Below are 17,416 nucleotides of genomic sequence, written 5' to 3' on the forward strand. Positions count from 1 at the left end.
CCACCATAGTAGATTTCATTCTTATCTAGTGGTGGCAAACTGTTAACTCTTTTTGTTTCTGGGGGGGAAATTCAGGAAGAAAATATGTAGTAATTGTTCATTTTATTCCATTTTCTTACCCCACCTTTCTGCTCCCAAAATACACTCAAGGTGGCTTAGAAAAACATTAAAACTTAAACAGTGGGTCATATTCAAAGTAGACTCAGTGTAATAAATGAATTTATGTAACATGTCTATTGGTTTCAGTAGGTCTACTCAGAGCATGACTTAGATGCATATCACCCAGTAAAAATGGGAACCATGGTCAAGTAAACTTTATTATCAAAGAAGGCATAAAACAGCAGACTACATTACAAAAGACTGGCAGACAAAACGGTCACTTGCTTCCCAAAGGCCAACCCAGACTGCTTTGTCCCATCCATTCTGGGGAAGGAGCAGTAAGAGGCCAGAAGGTTATGTCCAGCAGAGTGATATCTCATCGAGTCAGAGTCATGACTTTGCTGGGAAAACCCAGAATAGAGGTTTCCTGAATTCTGAGTAACACATGAGACCTCCCACACAGATATCTTTTAGTACACAAAGATTCCTGAAATCACAACAGTAATAGACTCCTTCTGAAGCCCTTACTTAATGCAAAGCATGAGTGCCTGTACAGAATAAGGAAATAGGATAGCCAACATTTTCATCAATGTTTAGATGCCAAATGGGAGCCAAAAGGTAACTCTCAGCAGACCCCTGCAATTTTACAGAACACTGGAAGAAGAGGCAAAAGAAAACAGGATGAGCTGCCATCCTGGTGAGGTGGGAGACAGTGAAAAGCTGAAGTGCTCCTCTCCCACACACCAACCTCACTGTTCAATTGTGTGACAAAAAAACACCACAGTGTGGACTTCAGTCGTAAAGAAAAACATAATTTTGTGGAAATACCCTCCTGGTATTATTGAAAGGAAGCCGGTAAATGTGGGTTGAACAAGGTTAACTGTTAGGTGGATTTGTAGCTGGCTGACTGACTGAACCCAAAGAGTACTCATTAAGGGTTCCTTGTCATCCTGGAAAAAGTGACAAGTGGGGTGCCACAGGGTTGTGTCCTTGGTCTGTTGTTGTTCAGTGTCTTTATAAACAACTTGGATGAAGGAATTGAGAGGATGCTCATCCAATTTGTGGATGACACCAAACTGGAAGGGATAGCTAATGCCGCAGAAACAGAAACAGAATTCAAAATGTCCTTAACTGATTGGAGAACTAGGCACAAGCTAACAAAATGAATTTCAACAGGGACAAATGTAAGGTTCTGCACTTAGGAAGTAAGAACCAGCTGTAAAAATATAGGATGGAGGACACCTGGCTTACTAGCAGCACATGTGAAAAGGATCTAGGGGTCTTGGTGGACCACAAGTTGAAGCAGTGTGATGCAGCGGGGGGCGGGGGGGAGCTAATGCTATTCTAGGCTGCATCAAGAGAAGTCTAGTGTCCAGATCAAGGGAAGTCACAGTCCCACTCTCTTCTGCCTTGGTCAGACCACACCTGGAATACTGTGTCCAATTCTGGGCCCAGAATTCGAGGAGGGAGACCAAGATGATCAAGGGTCTGCAAACTAAGCCTTATGAGGACAGCTTGAAGGAGCTGGGTGTGTTTAGCCTGGAAAAGAGGAGACTGTGAGGAGATATGATAGCCACCTGCAAATATCTCAAGGGCTGTCACAGGGAAGAGGGAACAAGCTTGTTCTCTCCTGCTCTGGAGGGTAGGACTGAAACCAATAGCTTCAAATCACAAGAAAGGAGAATCTGACTAAAGATCAGGAAAAACTTTCTGACAGTAAGAGCGATTCAGCAGTGGAATGGTCTTCCTCGTGTGGTCATAGACTCTCCTTCCCTGGAGGTTTATAAGCGGAGGATGGCCATCTGTCATAGGTGCTTTAGCTGTGATTTTGCATTGCTGGGGGTTGGACTAGATGACCCTTGGTGTCCCTTCCAACTCTATGATTCTATAATTTTAATTACCCCTAAAAGGGAGGGAAGAGAATGCAGAGATAAATATGAATGAATATGTGGGTCGGTTAGTTACATGTGCTTAAGCTTAGAATCAGCAGGGCATGGGAACCATGAGACTGTGCTAAAGGCTTCATGGGCAAGACTGGTCTTGAGGTTTTTGAAATTAGTAAGAATGATGGTGTCACACAGGTGTTCTGGGAAGAATTAGGGCAGCTTCTCTCCCCCACCCCCCAGCACCACACTGAACACCTAAGCCTGAAAACTTTCAGTGGCCTTACTCACCTTAGCCAGTGTGGCCAAGCATCAGGGATGAGGGGAATTGCAGTCTGGCACCAAAGTCACTACCCATGGTCTAACAAAGAGCTTCACTTGCATCATTGTTTTTGAGAGACAATGGCATCTCTAAAGAAGCCAGTTTCACAATGCTTTATGATTTGAAGATAGGTTCTTGAATGCTTCTTTTAAAAAAGCATTCTAAATTCTGCAGCAGAACAGGGAGACCATCTAGGGGCTTGTAGAATCCTGCCCTACTATAAAAGAATACTTTTAAAAATCAGAACTACTGTCTTATCCATATGCAAAAACATGCCAACTTAGTTTACTAAAAGATTGATCAGCTAAGGTTGCAATCCAATGCACATTTTAATGGGTCTTACTTCCAAGTAACTTAGCGTAGGTCTGTACTGCAAAATTTCTTTGACAGCCCTCTCTCCCTCTCTGATGGAGCTGTGGTAGGGCGATGCATTGCACTGTGCTGTGGGATTGTTTTTGTCTGGCTATAACCTGCATTTGATCTCCTAATAAACTTGATTGATGACTGATTGATATACCTTATCACAGTTGAACAAGGTGGCTGATAAGCTGTTTAAAAAACAGCACAAAGTTGTCTACGATCCCTAGATACATCCAAGCACACCATCCTTACCACTGTCCTCAATGAAGTTTTTCTCCACCCACCCAAAAAGGGAAGGGGGCATTCTCAGGTTCTGAGAAAGGGCAAAACATATAAAAGAATCCCATAATCTACAGACACTGCAACTTCATCAATATTTCAATGCTTGACAAGACTGCTGGAGTGGAAAGTGGCTTAGTCTCTCATAATGTGCTGTGTCAATAGGCATGCGATACAGACCTTTGTAGTATCGTTGGCAAGCCATCAAAACAAAAACCTGCTGCAGAGCAACACATTTGTCCTCAAAACTGAGGAATTCAACTTTCTTTCAGACTGAGAAAAGCACAAAGCTGTTTTTATGATCAAACGTAATTCTGAGGGTTAACAATATTCTTTGTGTACTCCAAAGTATAGTGAAGGAATGTGCATGGTGTTCTCTAAGCAGCAACCAAGGATTTTTCAACTTCCATGAGGTTCCAATTTTAGTATATGTGCTGCCGAAGCGAACACAACAACTTCCATGAGGTTAAGCAGGGGAGGAAGGGGTAGCTTAGCCTACAGTTTATGATCATCTGCCTCAGACACTGCTTACATGAAAATTGTCAAGTGACCTAGTAAGCTAGATAAATATTCTGCATCATGCAGGTAAGACTTACAAGCAAAACAGGAGAGGGGGGAAATGATCCAAACATTGCCCAGAGCTACAGGTGACATTTGCAGAGATACATGCACAAACCCCTTTTACCCGCAGGCAACCCCACTCCTGTCTGCAAATATATAATCTGCCACATACTACCCAACACCTCTTACTAGCAGTAAGATTGTTTGGGTTTCAAGCTCAGGATATCTTTCAGGCTTCTACTTAAACAAGTCACAAGAAGCAGCAAAGATACTATCAAGCTCAACCTACTGACTCAAGTCCAGTAGTGATGTATGGAAGTGAGAGCTGGACCATAAAGAAGGCTGATCGCCGAAGAATTGATGTTTTTGAATTATGGTGCTGGAGGAGACTCTTGAGAGTCCCATGGTCTGCAAGAAGATCAAACCTATCCATTCTTAAGGAAATCAGCCCTGAGTGCTCACTGGAAGGACAGATCGTGAAGCTGAGGCTCCAATACTTTGGCCACCTCATGAGAAGAGAAGACTCCCTGGAGAAGACCCTGATGTTGGGAAAGATGGAGGGCACAAGGAGAAGGGGGCAACAGAGGACGAGATGGTTGGATAGTGTTTTCGAGGTTACCAGCATGAGTTTGACCAAACTGCGGGAGGCAGTGGAGGACAGAGGTGCCTGGCGTGCTCTGGTCCATGGGGTCACGAAGAGTCGGACACGACTAAACGACTAAACAACAACAACTGACTCAAGTCAGCCATCAGACTGCCAAATCACAAGTTGCTGTGAAAATTTGAATTGGGCAGACTTATAGCTAGTACTAACCTACCAACTACAGTCTGAAAACCCACTTCATCATGAAAAACCAAAAAGGGAGAGAAGGAAACCAGCGTGTGAGAAAAGAAGAAGCAGCACACAAGCCCAAAGCATACTTTTGACCCTCCAAACCACTGTTTAGTGTAGGCCTTTGACCCTTTGCTGCCTCTATCCCAGCAGAACACTTCAAGGTGGTCCATAGGCTACTGGCACCTGCATAGGTGGTTGGAGTCTAGGACTAAGTCTGAAGGTCAAGAGACTTTCTATTCTTTGCTTCCCAGGCACGTTGAGGATAACAGGTCCGCCCCTGTAGTGAGCTAGACACCATGACAGATGGAGCTCGAAATGAGGTTTTCAATGCCATGCTTTGTAGGATCAGTTTCAGTTTTTGCAGCCTGGTTACTCTGACAAAATGTTTGCTAGTCACGGAGAATGGCTGGGTGGGTCCCAGGTGCAGTGACTGTGTCTTTGGATGAGGGGTTGGTGCCTCTTGCCTTGAAGGAGGTGGGGCAAGGTACCTGACAGGGTCACGGTGGCACAGTTGCAGGCCCTCTCAGAGGAAACAGATTATCCAGACCCATTGCAATCTGGGTTCAGCCCAGGCTCAGGATGGAATTGGCCTTGGTCGCCCTGATGGAGGATCTTACTGGAGGAGAAAACTTGCTGCTTCTACTTCTCATTAGCTTTTGAGATCACTGATGATTGTTATCCTCCAGGACGGCCTCTCGGAGATGCGTATCAGCTGCACCATTCTGCAGAAGGTCCAGTCTGATCTCATGGGACGGGTGCAGAATTCAACGTAGCATGAGGGTTTTCTCAGCCTCCTGGTTCTTGAGGTATGAGGTGAAACAGGTAACTATTCTGTCCCCAATGCTATTTAACTTCTGTCTGACACCGTTGGGAGTAGACATAAGGAGGTTTGGAGTGAGGTAACGTCTGAACTGGGAATGGCTGTGCAGGCCCTTGACTTGGATCCAGTGGTGTTCTAACAAACTGAGTCTGAATCTGGGAAGACAGAGGCTCTGTGGATCCATGAAGTTGGTAAGTTGTCTGCCCTGAAGGAGCAGGTGCAAAGTCTATGGAGGCTACGACATCCCACTGTGCCACTGGAGGCACAAGTGTTCTTCGTTACTAAAAGTGCTTTTCACCAGCTTTGACTAGAAGAACAGCTATGGCCATTCCAGGATCGGGATGGCTTGACCACAGCAATCCATGCACCAGTAACCTCATGATTTGATTACTACAATGCACTCTATGTGAGGAACAATGAGTGTGTTACGATTTTTCACACAATACAGCGTTGCAATTGTTTACCACAAGACAGACTGATCTATTGCTGATGATGGGTTGTTTTGCAGATTTAAGAAAAAGCTATCTATGCACTCTGTCTGAAAGAATAGCAGGAATCAATATAATTGCACCATGCAGTGGCAAATAGTATGCGCTGAGAATGAAGGAAAAAGCTGCTTGTTGAGGCATGAGAGGAAAGTAAAGCCATTCAATACCTAGGGCATGTGAAAAGCTAGGCACAATTCTGCCTTGCTATGAAGACAGACTAAGGAGAAGCAATGAATACTGGGAACCTGAGACTTTGGGGATGGGTACTGAGGCCTTGCCCTCAGTGCTTACAGTTCCTTCGGTGATTTATAGAAAAAGGAGACACTGAGGACAGGATACTGGAGCCTCGGTCAATCTACTGTCCTCCACTAGATTGATATTTTGGACTACAGCTCACATCAGCCCTAGCATGCCAAGTTTTATCACTCTCTCTAAGGGACGCGGGTGGTGCTGTGGGTTAAACCACAGAGCCTAGGACTTGCTGATCAGAAGGTTGGCGGTTCGAATCCCTGCAACGGGGTGAGCTCCCATTGCTCGGTCCCTGCTCCTGCCAACCTAGCAGTTTGAAAGCACGTCAAAGTGCAAGTAAATAGGTACCACTCTGGCGGGAAGGTAAACGGTGTTTCTGTGCGCTGCTCTGGTTCGCCAAAAGCGGCTTAGTCATGCTGGTCACATGACCTGGAAGCTGTACGCCGGCTCCCTCGGCCAATAAAGCGAGATGAGCGCCGCAACCCCAGAGTCGGTCACGACTGGACCTAATGGTCAGGGGTCCCTTTACCTTTACTAACACTCTCTGTACATTTGAGTTTCTTCTCCTATAGCATCTCCTATCCATCTTTGGATATATCCCTCTTCACGTTCTCTCCAAGGCTCTCTGTTGTTGCTCACTGCATCCACACAAGCCCTGCTGTTCATTTTAGATTGCTCACTCATTGCATAGGTGGACATCCCCTTGGTCTTTTAAAATGGTATACTCTCCACAGTGCTTTACTCTATCAACTTGAATAGTGGTGGGGGTTTTTTGCCACATGCCCTGCTTATGTATATTTTAACATTTTAGTTAAGAGCACAAAATGAATGAAAAGCACAAATGAATGAAAATCTTAAACCTGATCAGGTTTCATCTGGGAATGGAGAAAGCTCTGCAGAGGAATTCCATGTGAACTCTGCATGTTCAGAATTCTGCAGAATACCTAGACATCCAAGATGGAGTTTGCTTGGTTTGCACAACAACTCTAGCACAGTGCTAGCTGTAGAGTACCCGGAGCACATCCCAATGGATTGCTTACTTAAGCCTTGAGACATTTTTGCACATGTGCTATCCTGCTTGTCAATGCTGCCAAGGAGCAGGGTCACAGAGAGCCTTGTGTGGGCACAATTTAGACCTAGGCCCACTTTGCTCAGCAACACTGCCTTCAGACAATTTGTCCTGGAATGCTAGCTCTGCAAAGCAAACACATTCCTTTCCTGTTTCCAGCTCTCCTGCCTGAATCATCAAAGCTCCACCTCCCTGCTTCAACTTTGAACCTGTAAGTGCTGATAAGCAGATCAAACATGCAAACCTGTGCCAAAAGGTTTAGAAGGCACAGTGAGGTTTCTGCACTGCTGAACATTTTGTGCCTCTGTTCCCAATAATCATAAGTCATATAGGTAAAAGTAAGGCAAAGGACCCCTGGATGGTTACCGTATTTTTCGCCCTAAAGGACTCACTGGCCCATAGGACGCACCTAGTTTTTTTGGGGGGGGGGAATAAAGGGGGAAAATTTATTTCCCCCCCCCCCAGCCGCGGATATCTGCCCGAAGCGCGGGGTTCTCTGCTTCAGCGTGCCCGGGCAGCAGGCTGCGGATGTGTGCCCGAAGCGCGGGGCACCCTGCTTCGGCGCGCCCCGCGCTCCGTGCAGCAGGTTGCTATCCACAGCCTAGGGAGCCCTGCGGGAACTCCCGCGGGCTCCCCAGGCTTGCTGATAGCTTCCTGAAGCTTGGTGAGCGAGAGGGGGTCGGTGCGCACCGACCCCTCTTGCTCTTCACGCTTCAGCAAACGCCTGCATTCGCCCCATAGGATGCACACAGATTTCCCCTTCATTTTTGGAGGGGGAAAAGTGTGTCCTATAGGGCGAAAAATACGGTAAGTCCAGTCGAATAAAACTATGGGGTGTGGTGCTCATCTATGCTCTCAGGCCGAGGGAGCCAGTGTTTGTCCGTAGATAGCTTTTCCGAGTCATGTGGCCAGCATGACTAAATTGTTACTGGCACACAGAGGATGTGATGAGTGCCAGAGCACATGGAAACACTGTTTACCTTCCCACCACAACGGTACCTGCTTATCTACTCACAATGGTACACTTTCAAACAGAGAGGTTGGCAGGAGCCGGGACAGAGAAGGGCTCACCCCCTCATGCTGATTCGAACTGCTGACCATATGATTGGCAAGCCCAAGAGGCTCAGTGGTTTAGATCACAGTGCCACCCACATCCCTTGAGAGCTATATTCTGTCTCTCCCGCAACTAATGAATTAAAGGCAGCTTATAAAGCATGCTTGAACAACGCTGTTTTCAGTCTCAGTTGGGGTAGGTTCTTCCACCTGAGTAACAGCCAACAGACTGACTTAAGCCCACACCTGATATGGAGCAAGAAAATGAAAATCCCAACCCTCTCTTTCACACTATGTTTCCCGACTCATCCATTATGGAGACAGGCTGAGGAATGGGCCCAGACTGCCTCTTCCAAAGATTGGCCTTTCTCCCTCTTCCCTCACGGCATGAGAAGGAACAAGGAAAGCTTCCCAATTATCTCAACACAGAAGCTGTGTTTGGTGTAGGTAAAAGAGCAAGGCTAAATAGTATTAGCCCAGGGTTGTAGAGGAAGGGCAGGTCCCCACTCCCTACCATTACTCCCAAGCGTTTCAGTGCGCTCTGGCTTCCGTCATGGTGTTCTGTTGCACCAGAAGCGAGTTAGTTATGCTGGCCACATGACCCAGAAAACTGTCTGTGGACAAACACCGGCTCCCTCGCCCTGAATCGAGTTGAGCACCTTTGACTGGACTTAACTGTCCAGGGGTCCTTTACCTTTACCATTTTACTCCCAAGTGTATTCTTTAGCTGCTGTTCATTACTAGGCAGTAAATGCAGGAAGAAGTTCGGGGCTGCAATCAGTGGATACCATGGGAAGAGGCTAAGCATATCCCCTGTGGCCTCAGCTAGTAAGTACCGTATTTTTCGCCCCATAGGGCGCACCGGCCCATAAGGTGCACCTAGTTTTTTGGGGGGGAAATAAAGGGAAAAAAATTATTTCACCCCAGGTGCGAGGCTGGGGCGGGGGAAGCCCAAGCTTCCCCCGACCCCAGTCCCTGGAACAGGCTGCTCTCCACAAGCCGGGGGAGGGCTCCCGCGGCTTGCGCAGAGCTACCTGAAGCCCCAGCGCGACTGCTCAGTGCGCTGGGGCTTCGGGGTAAGAGGCAGCTCCGCGCAAGCCGGGGGAGCCCGGCGGGAACTTCCGAGGGCTCCCAAGGCTTGTGGATAGCTTCCTGAAGCCTGGAGAGCGAGAGGGGTCGGTGCGCACCGACACCTCTCGCTCTCCAGGCTTCAGCGAAAGCCTGCATTCGCCCCATAGGACGCACACACATTTCCCCTTCATTTTTGGAGGGGGAAAAGTGCGTCCTATAGGGCGAAAAATATGGTAATCAAGTCTGCTTTAGGGTTTCATTCCCCCACCCCGCCACCCACTAAAATGTCTAGAGCAGTTCAAGCACACATAACTTTTTGCTAAAAGACGTTGGCTATTTTACAAGTTTTGTGCTATTGTATGACAGATGTCAATGAACCCACCATCAAGGCTGCAATCATTTTGTTTGAGCAATTCTGGTATATGAATACTTCGCGCACACATCTAGGAGTACAGGATAAAGCAACAACTTACAATTTTGGCATTTTTACCACTTTTCCTCAGCTGCTGAACAGCAAAAGCATGCTCCACATTATCCATAGAAACACCATTGACCATTGCAACACGGTCATTCTCCCTGGAAAAAAATTAAAGAAGCTTGTTGGTAAAAGAGTAAAGAAAAAGCCTTGAAGAAAACAAGCAAAGCTTACTATTACTATGCTATATAGCCACTCCAACAGAGGTGCTTTGTGGATGCAGATCTTCTCTTCCACAAAGTTATCAGAATGTTTTGTTCGTAATATTCATCATGTGCTTCTAAATTTCTGAAGTTCCTCTGCTATATTTTAAAAAGTTGATGCCACCAGCTCTGAGACTACAGACACACTTCCCCATCCTATAAACATTGTTAAGAGGGAGGAAATGGGCCAGCTGCAAGAGGACTGCACACTGCCTCCTCCAACGCTTGAACTTCTTTTGGGCCAATCATGACCCCTTTAAGTTCACACCAACATTAGCCACAGTCAATGGCAAACAGAGTTTCCTCAAACCTGTATTTGAAACTGGATGCAAAAACCAAGCTTAGGAGCAAATTGTGTTTGACGGTCACACCCATGCAGGCAATGGGAAACCATGGTGAAGTGAAGCGGGGGGGGGGGGGGGATCGAGGATGCACAGAGAAGAGGGAGAGGAAAAAGGTCACAATCCTGCCATACATTTAAATCACATTTGTACCACTTTATTTCAGTCATGCTCTCCCCCAAAGAATCTTGGGAACTGTAGTTTACCCACCACACAGCTAAAATTTGTTGGGAATCTGTGTACGTGCAGCTACTCACACAGAGTCAATTAAGGTTTGGCAGACAGCCAGAAGGCAATCTGAAGGAGTAAGTCTCCCTGGTGATAACAGAGGCATGGAGACAGCTCCCTGATTGGTCAAGCTGTCTCAAGGGAGTGATAATTAACGGCCTACTAACTGGAATGTGTTAGTTCAGGAGTTCAGTGTAGGATGTGAGTCGTGTATGAGAGAGCAAGCTAAAGATCCGTGTTCTGTTCCTGTAAATAGTCCACTGTATATAATAAACACCTAACTACAAGTTCCTGGTTCCTGCTTCGTCTATCCTGTCTGCAGCCAAGTTGCCAATTGCTTCCGTGGATTCTGCGTTTACTCTGCTAGGTCTGGCTAAGGTCCTGCAACTAGTCAGAAAGTTGCGAAACACCAAGTAGGTTTTACCAATAAAATTCCCAGCACCATTAAGCTACAACTCACTGGATTCTTTGTGGGAAGTCATAGGATTTAAATTTATGGTGTGAGTATGACCTGATTGAAGGAAATACGATCCTCGAGTCAAGCCTATTCCTTCAACAATGGTTAAGGAGAGGAAGAATTAATTTTACAGCAACACTTACAGGAACAGAGGATAAGACGATAAGCAGGAATAAACCATCCCCATACAGCTCCACTCCCCAAAATTAACTTACTGTAGTAGTCCTTCTGCTGGGCCTCCTTTGAGCACATCGGATATAACGATAGATGTTTCTCCACTCTGGAAGTGAGGATTATCTCTTCCACCAGATATTGCAATACCAAACCCAAATCCAGGAGCCTATGACAGACCAGAAAGAAGCTTGGATTAGCGGTATCAACAAGTTCATGTAACAGATAACGTTTATACCATCTACAGTGGTACCTCGGGTTAAGTACTTAATTCGTTCTGGAGGTCCGTTCTTAACCTGAAACTGTTCTTAACCTGAAGCACCACTTTAGCTAATGGGGCCTCCCGCTGCTGCAGCACCACCGGAGCACACTTTCTGTTCTCATCCCGAAGCAAAGTTCTTAACCCGAGGTACTATTTCTGGGTTAGCGGAGTCTGTAACCTGAAGCGTCTGTAACCCAAGGTACCACTGTATTTCAAAATGCAGGTATCAGGATTTTGAACAAAGCAACAACTTTATACCAAGCAAAACATCCTGAGGCTCTCAATTTTTTCAGTTCACAACCTGTTGCTCTCAGCCTTTCATTCTCTTCCTTCCTCTCAGAGACAGAAACCAGCCTATAATACATTCAATGTCACAGCATCCCCAAGACATGGATGCAAGACAGTGATAATCACAAATAGTCCAGTTCAGTTTGTAGAGGCTGTATTGTTTCTCTCTTTGACCTACCAGTTTCCTTTTACAATAAAGAGTCTCAAATCAACTTGACAAGAATAAAGTATGGCACATAAAAACAGTTTGAAATTAGAAAAGAATGAAAACACTCAACAGCACATAATGGATAACATGATCATCCAGTGATGTACTAATAAGGATCAAGTCCTACAGACCCCACTAAAAAGATGACCACCACCATAGGAAGCTACATTGTTAAACAGAAAGGTCTGGCACCTAAACACTGTACAGCCCTGTTCAGGGAAGCTTTTAATGTTTAACAGACTATTGTATTTTAATATTTTGTTGGAAGCCGCCCAGAGTGGCTGGGGAAACCCAGCCAGATGGGCGGGGTATAAATAATAAATTATTATTATTATTTATTATTATTATTATTATTATTATTATTATGTACCAAGTGAGTGAGTCTCCATGAGGAGGGCATTCCCCAGATGGGTGGGGTGGCACTACTGACAAGGCCCATTTTCATGAAGTCACTTCCACAAGTCCCTTGGGTGAGGCACACAGAGAAGCCAGAACATTTACCTTGAAAACTAAGTATATTTGATCTGGAGTTGTCAAAGCAAAAGGTGTGGATGCTACTTTTTTCTATCAAAGAGAAGACCATTTGAAGGTCATAATACAGGGGTCTACTCTAATTCTCCCTGATCTGAAAAGCTTTAGTACTTCCCCTTGAATTCCAATTAATTAGATCTGACTACAGACCCGCTGCACACATGGTTTGGACCAAACAGGCAACAGGAATCTTCTGTAGGGAAGGTGTGGCCAATGAGGCTCCCTCCTTATGTTGTGTACTACAACTCCCATAATCTCTGGCCACTGGCTATGGTGAAGAGGCTGACTGGAGTTGGAGCCAGCAATATCATGCCCAAAACGACAGGAGTTGCCATTTTAAACAAAGGGGCATGCAGGAAGAAGGTGCTCAACCCTCGCTTGTTTTCAAGTTGGATGTGAAAACACTTGATCTCATCCACCAGTATACGAAGGAGAGGCGGTTTAGAGCATCTTGGTGTAATAGCTAGAAGCAATCCTTCCCAACACTTCTGAACTAAGCCAATGCTTGCTATGATCCATGCATGCATAATCTAAAATGGATGGAAATGTGGGCTTTGGTTCAAAACTATTATTTACATCCACATGTAAATAATTGATGGATTAGCTGAAATGCAATAGTTTCTTTTATAAGGTATCTTTAATTGGACGTGCAACTCTTTAATTCTAACATGGTATACAAATATTAAGAATTGGTTTTAGTCCAAATGACTGTCCCAATTTAAAAATTAATCGCTCCTTGTGATGAGACCATCATCAGAACAGAAGCAGCTTCTCCAGGTGTTCCTTCCCTGAAAGCTTTTACAAGGCCAACTCATGTGCTTTATATTCCACCATAATTTAGAATGAACTCTAAACCCAGAGGAGCACGAAGACACAACATTCCATCTTGCATGAATGCCTCTCTGTATGTTGCATAGTACTTCCTTTTCATGTTTCACAAGTGTAAGCTGCACTCTAGGAAAACAATACCAGGAATGAAAAGGAAGGTTGTCATCTGGTGGTTTTGCTAGGGGATGTCATAGAGCAAGCTTAACAATGACTTTAGTATTAGGTTCCCAGAGGTTTTAAAAAATAAACCCCAAAAACCTCACAGAGGGAAACCTTTTTTTTTAAAAAAATGAGCATTTAGTCTACAATCCTAAGAATGCTGGAAGGGTTGTTCCAATAGACTAAAGAATATATATGGGATCCCCCTCTCAGATATCATGGCAGTCTCTGGCCCCGACCCCATCAAATGGAGGAAGCTTGGGGGGCTGCAGAGGAGGATGGGAATTGGCTCAGATCCAAAGCCATCTCAGCTGCCTGACCCATTCCCAAACTAGGCAGAGATTTACTCCAGATCAGGCAGTGGAGTAAAACTCTCCTCCTGATTTCTCACCCAGTATTCCCTAATTTTTCCAACCATTTTTTTCTCTTTGTAGAAAGGGGAGCTACAAAACAACCACCACCACCAGAGAACCTCATTTTCTCTGTCCTCACTTCTGCCCTGACAGCAAGAGCCCAACAAGAGCTTAGGAGATAGCGATTGAACCACCTTTAATAGAAATATTGTTTATACACACATAATCATTAAAGGTAATGCAAAGCATTCTTTAACCACACACCAAAAGGCAAGAATCTTTCATGCAAGAGTCTCAGTGAAATATTTGGTTTTAATTTACTGGTGTTCCTATATTAAGACTATAAACTCGGTGTTCACATCAGACACAATATAGCTCTGAACACGAGGGACTGAGGATTGAGCTGAGTGGGGTGGTCCTGGGGGGTACAACTGGAGGACTGCTTTCAGGGCCTGCTTGCCAGCCTTTTTGAAACATCTGGCTAGCAAACAGAAAACTAGACTCAATGAGCTCTATGGCATCATACCCAAGGGGCCTTCTTATGTTCCATATGCGACACAGTGTGCCTTATCTCCAAGTATTATAGTTTTCTCCAAATTTTCAAAGGAATATTTGATCAGGACTTGCCACAATTTCAGTCCAACTCACAGTCGGGCAAAAATCTCCACCAGCCAAGAAATATTACTCCTCCCATTCCTGGTAAAAATCTTAAAAATGATGTCTGTTGCAACTTCTCCTGTGGTTTTGCTAATCCAATTAGCAAAACAGATGCTTATTCACACAAAACAAAATCCAGCCTTTAAGAAGTCCAGCCAACTTGAGACAAGAAGGAGATGAAGGAATACCTCTTATTATTCCAATTTCTGTTGGTGAAAGAAGGCTAACTTTCAAACTCTGGAAAGCTCTCTTTCCGTCAGGAATGAAGAGCATATGGTGCAGTCTAGCTCTCTGTGTGACTTTGGAAGGCCTCTCATTTCAAGCTTTATTCCCTAGACTGCAGTATACGTCTCACTGCACCAGCGCACTGGCGCAACAAATCAACCTGAGATTGTTAGGCAATCATATTGTGGTGACTGAATGAAGAAGTCATAAGAACATAAAGAGTCAGTCCTCTTCTCACAGTGGCCGACCAGATGCCTGTGGGAAACCTACAAGTGGGATTCGTGCACAAGAGCCCCTCCTGCAGTTTCCAGCAACTGGGATTTAGAAGCATCACTGCAACCATCCAGGTTAGTGGCCATCCCTGCCTCCTGTGGAAGTGAGTTCAATAGTTTAAGTATGCACTGTGTGAAGGAGTCCTTTCTTTTATCTGTCCTAGATAAGGTAAGCCGGATACCTTCATCTACTCCAGCTGCAATAAAACACACGTCTCCCATTCTGGTCTCTACAGCCACAGCAGACACTGCTAACTCTCCGATGGTAGTATTCAATGGTCTCTCGAGACAGATGGATGCCAACACACACACAGTTTCTTTTTGTGTGTTCAATGACGGGACACACAAAATTGGCTTGAATTGTTTTATCTAATCCTATTATATTTCAATCCACAATCTATGGAAGTCAATGATTGTCAAGATAGGACCATGCATTTTTAATGCACAGCAAGACAGGAAGCTGTTGGAGCACTTAGTAATCAAGGATAGGATAAGGAATGCTGAGACCTGTATCATAACTGAGTCAATATACTAGAATTTCCAGTGTTATGACAGCATTAAACGGTGGTTTGTGGTGCCATGATGTAATCCAACTAGGCTGGTGTTTAAACTGCTCTTAAATATGTGTTGTGTGTCATACATTTTGAAAGTGGCCAATCGTGCACCAACTTGTGCAGCTACAATTCATCTCTGAACTAGTCCACGGCTACTGCCCCCCCCCCCCATAACACAAACACACACACTCCTTCTTCTCTTTAGTGGGAAATTTAAAAAGAAGCATAATAAAGCTTCAAGAGGAATGTGGCTTTTCCATATTCTCCAAGAGATTCCAAACTGAAAAGAGTCCACAGCAGCTTATCGAATTTTACATTCCTGGGCCAGAGCTGGAGGGTGCTTAACTTAAAGGGACATTTTTTTGTCCTGTTGATCCTATGCTACAGGCTTTACCCCTCCTGCAACCTGGGGAAAGCCGGGGGGGGGGGCTACTTTGGAGGGATGTATTTTCTTATATGTTGTCAGGAACAGCCAAGGTGGAAAAATATGTGGCACATGTGGATGAGGTGGGAGAGAAGGGGGCTGGGAAGGCTGCTCTTTTCTAGCTGCTGAATTCCTTGAAACCCGTTTCTTGTTCACGGAACTTCCTGTTTTTAGACCTGTGCACACAATGTAGCTATCGCAGCATCTTTTGCTATCCTTTGCCAAACCAAATAATTTTGAGACACAATGGCATTCTTCAATCTGCATAAAATTAGGCAAGTGTGCATGAGCTGTTTTTATATTCTGTCAGTCATGAAGAGATTCAGCAGAGAGGAATGTTCTTCCAACCTCTGGATATCTTACTCAGCCACCCTTTGGACTTGCGTCAGGCACTGACCATGCACAATTCCACACCCTCCCATTAGAAACGCAACTGCCCCCCTCTTTACCAGCCTTTCATCACCTGGCAAGGCTATTTCATTCCGTCAGGCATTTGAGGAGGAGTGAGCCGAGAATTATTTTTGTGAGTCATGATTTTGAATTGTAAGATATATTAGTTTTATGGTGGGTCTTTTTTAATTTATATGCTGCGCTATTGCATTTATTTCTTGCTAATCACCACCCTTGGGATGGAGAGTGGTTTAGAAATAAAATGAATGGATGTATCTTTTCGATCCTAGGGACTAGAAACTTATTTTGTCTCGTCAGCCATACGGAAAAGCTGGGGCATAAATTTATTCCTATACACCTAAAAATCTAAGGCTTTAGTCACACGCTGCTTTAGATAGTCCTATCCGTAGCAACACCAACTGCAGAGTGAGGAAGCAGCCCTGGTAGCACAGTCCCCGGGGAGAGCTCTGTAATTGGGGGGGGGGGGAGATGCTTCATTTTGTGAAATGCCTCCTCCCTGTTAAACACAGTTGCAGGAAGGTTTAACGGGGGTGGGGGGTTGGGGGGGTGGAGCAGTTTAGCAAGCAGCTCTGTGAAGCGCTTCCTGACCTCCTTTCCAAGGGGGTGGGCTTGGAGTGCTGTGAAGGGATGGGCGAGGTGGTGGGTTAGAGCACTTGGCCAAGGGGCTAGTGGACAGGGAGGGTTGGCAAGCAGGACGAGCAGCCCCCAGTTATTAAATAAAATGCTACAATGCTCTTGTCCTTCCTGGGATCCCAAGCCGCAAAACTGGCTGCAGGAAAAGGGTCTACAACAGGGATGCATACATCTACACTCCCTTGTGATTTGTGTCCCTTTACCAGCACTGCTTGGTCCAGCAGTTTAAGCAAAGTTGGCTGGCTGTTGACACCTCCTATTGCCTTCTCATTCTATGAGGAAAGCATGGAGCTTTGTTCTGTCCTACTACTTAACTGTCTTCCCCCAGTCATCTAGACTTCTTGGCCACTTGTGACTTCCTTGGGAAGCTAATACCATTTCTATTTAAATATTTGGCCCCCTGCCCCCTTTATCTGTGCTCAGAACCTCTGTAACCAGATCCAGCTTCCTCCCAGGAAAACCTCAGTCTTGCTCTCTTTCTGTACAATGTTGGGGGTTTGTATTGGGTCCCGAGCCATCAAATTCTACTTAGCACTGAGAACAACAGTAAATAAATAAAAAAGTTCAATAAGAACTGAAGCCTTTAAGAAGTCCAGTGTTCTTTGTGAAGCTCAATATTATGTCCAATGATGCTTTCTGGGCATTTC

At 45.2% G+C, this 17,416-nt stretch overlaps 1 protein-coding gene and 1 long non-coding RNA gene across 11 annotated transcripts in view; one reads left to right on the forward strand and one right to left on the reverse strand.

The window, feature by feature from the left end:
- The window catches only part of TJP1 (tight junction protein 1), a 354,643-nt gene that overhangs the window by 56,973 nt on the left and 280,254 nt on the right, over positions 1-17,416 (reverse strand). For all 10 annotated transcript variants that reach the window (XM_080980656.1, XM_080980659.1, XM_080980658.1 and 7 more), the window contains 2 exons: positions 11,009-11,133; positions 9,563-9,665 (listed from right to left, as the gene is read on the reverse strand). In XM_080980656.1, coding sequence (XP_080836782.1) covers positions 9,563-9,665; positions 11,009-11,133 — 228 coding nt within the window. The remainder of the gene's footprint in view (positions 1-9,562; positions 9,666-11,008; positions 11,134-17,416) is intronic.
- On the forward strand, positions 601-6,150 carry LOC308462891. The gene is made up of 3 exons (XR_013979419.1): positions 601-3,356; positions 3,409-3,806; positions 4,251-6,150. It is a non-coding gene; the product is annotated as an uncharacterized lncRNA (long non-coding RNA).

This window comes from Podarcis pityusensis, assembly GCF_964106645.2.
Source record: "Podarcis pityusensis genome assembly, chromosome: 14".
NCBI lineage: Eukaryota > Metazoa > Chordata > Lepidosauria > Squamata > Lacertidae > Podarcis > Podarcis pityusensis.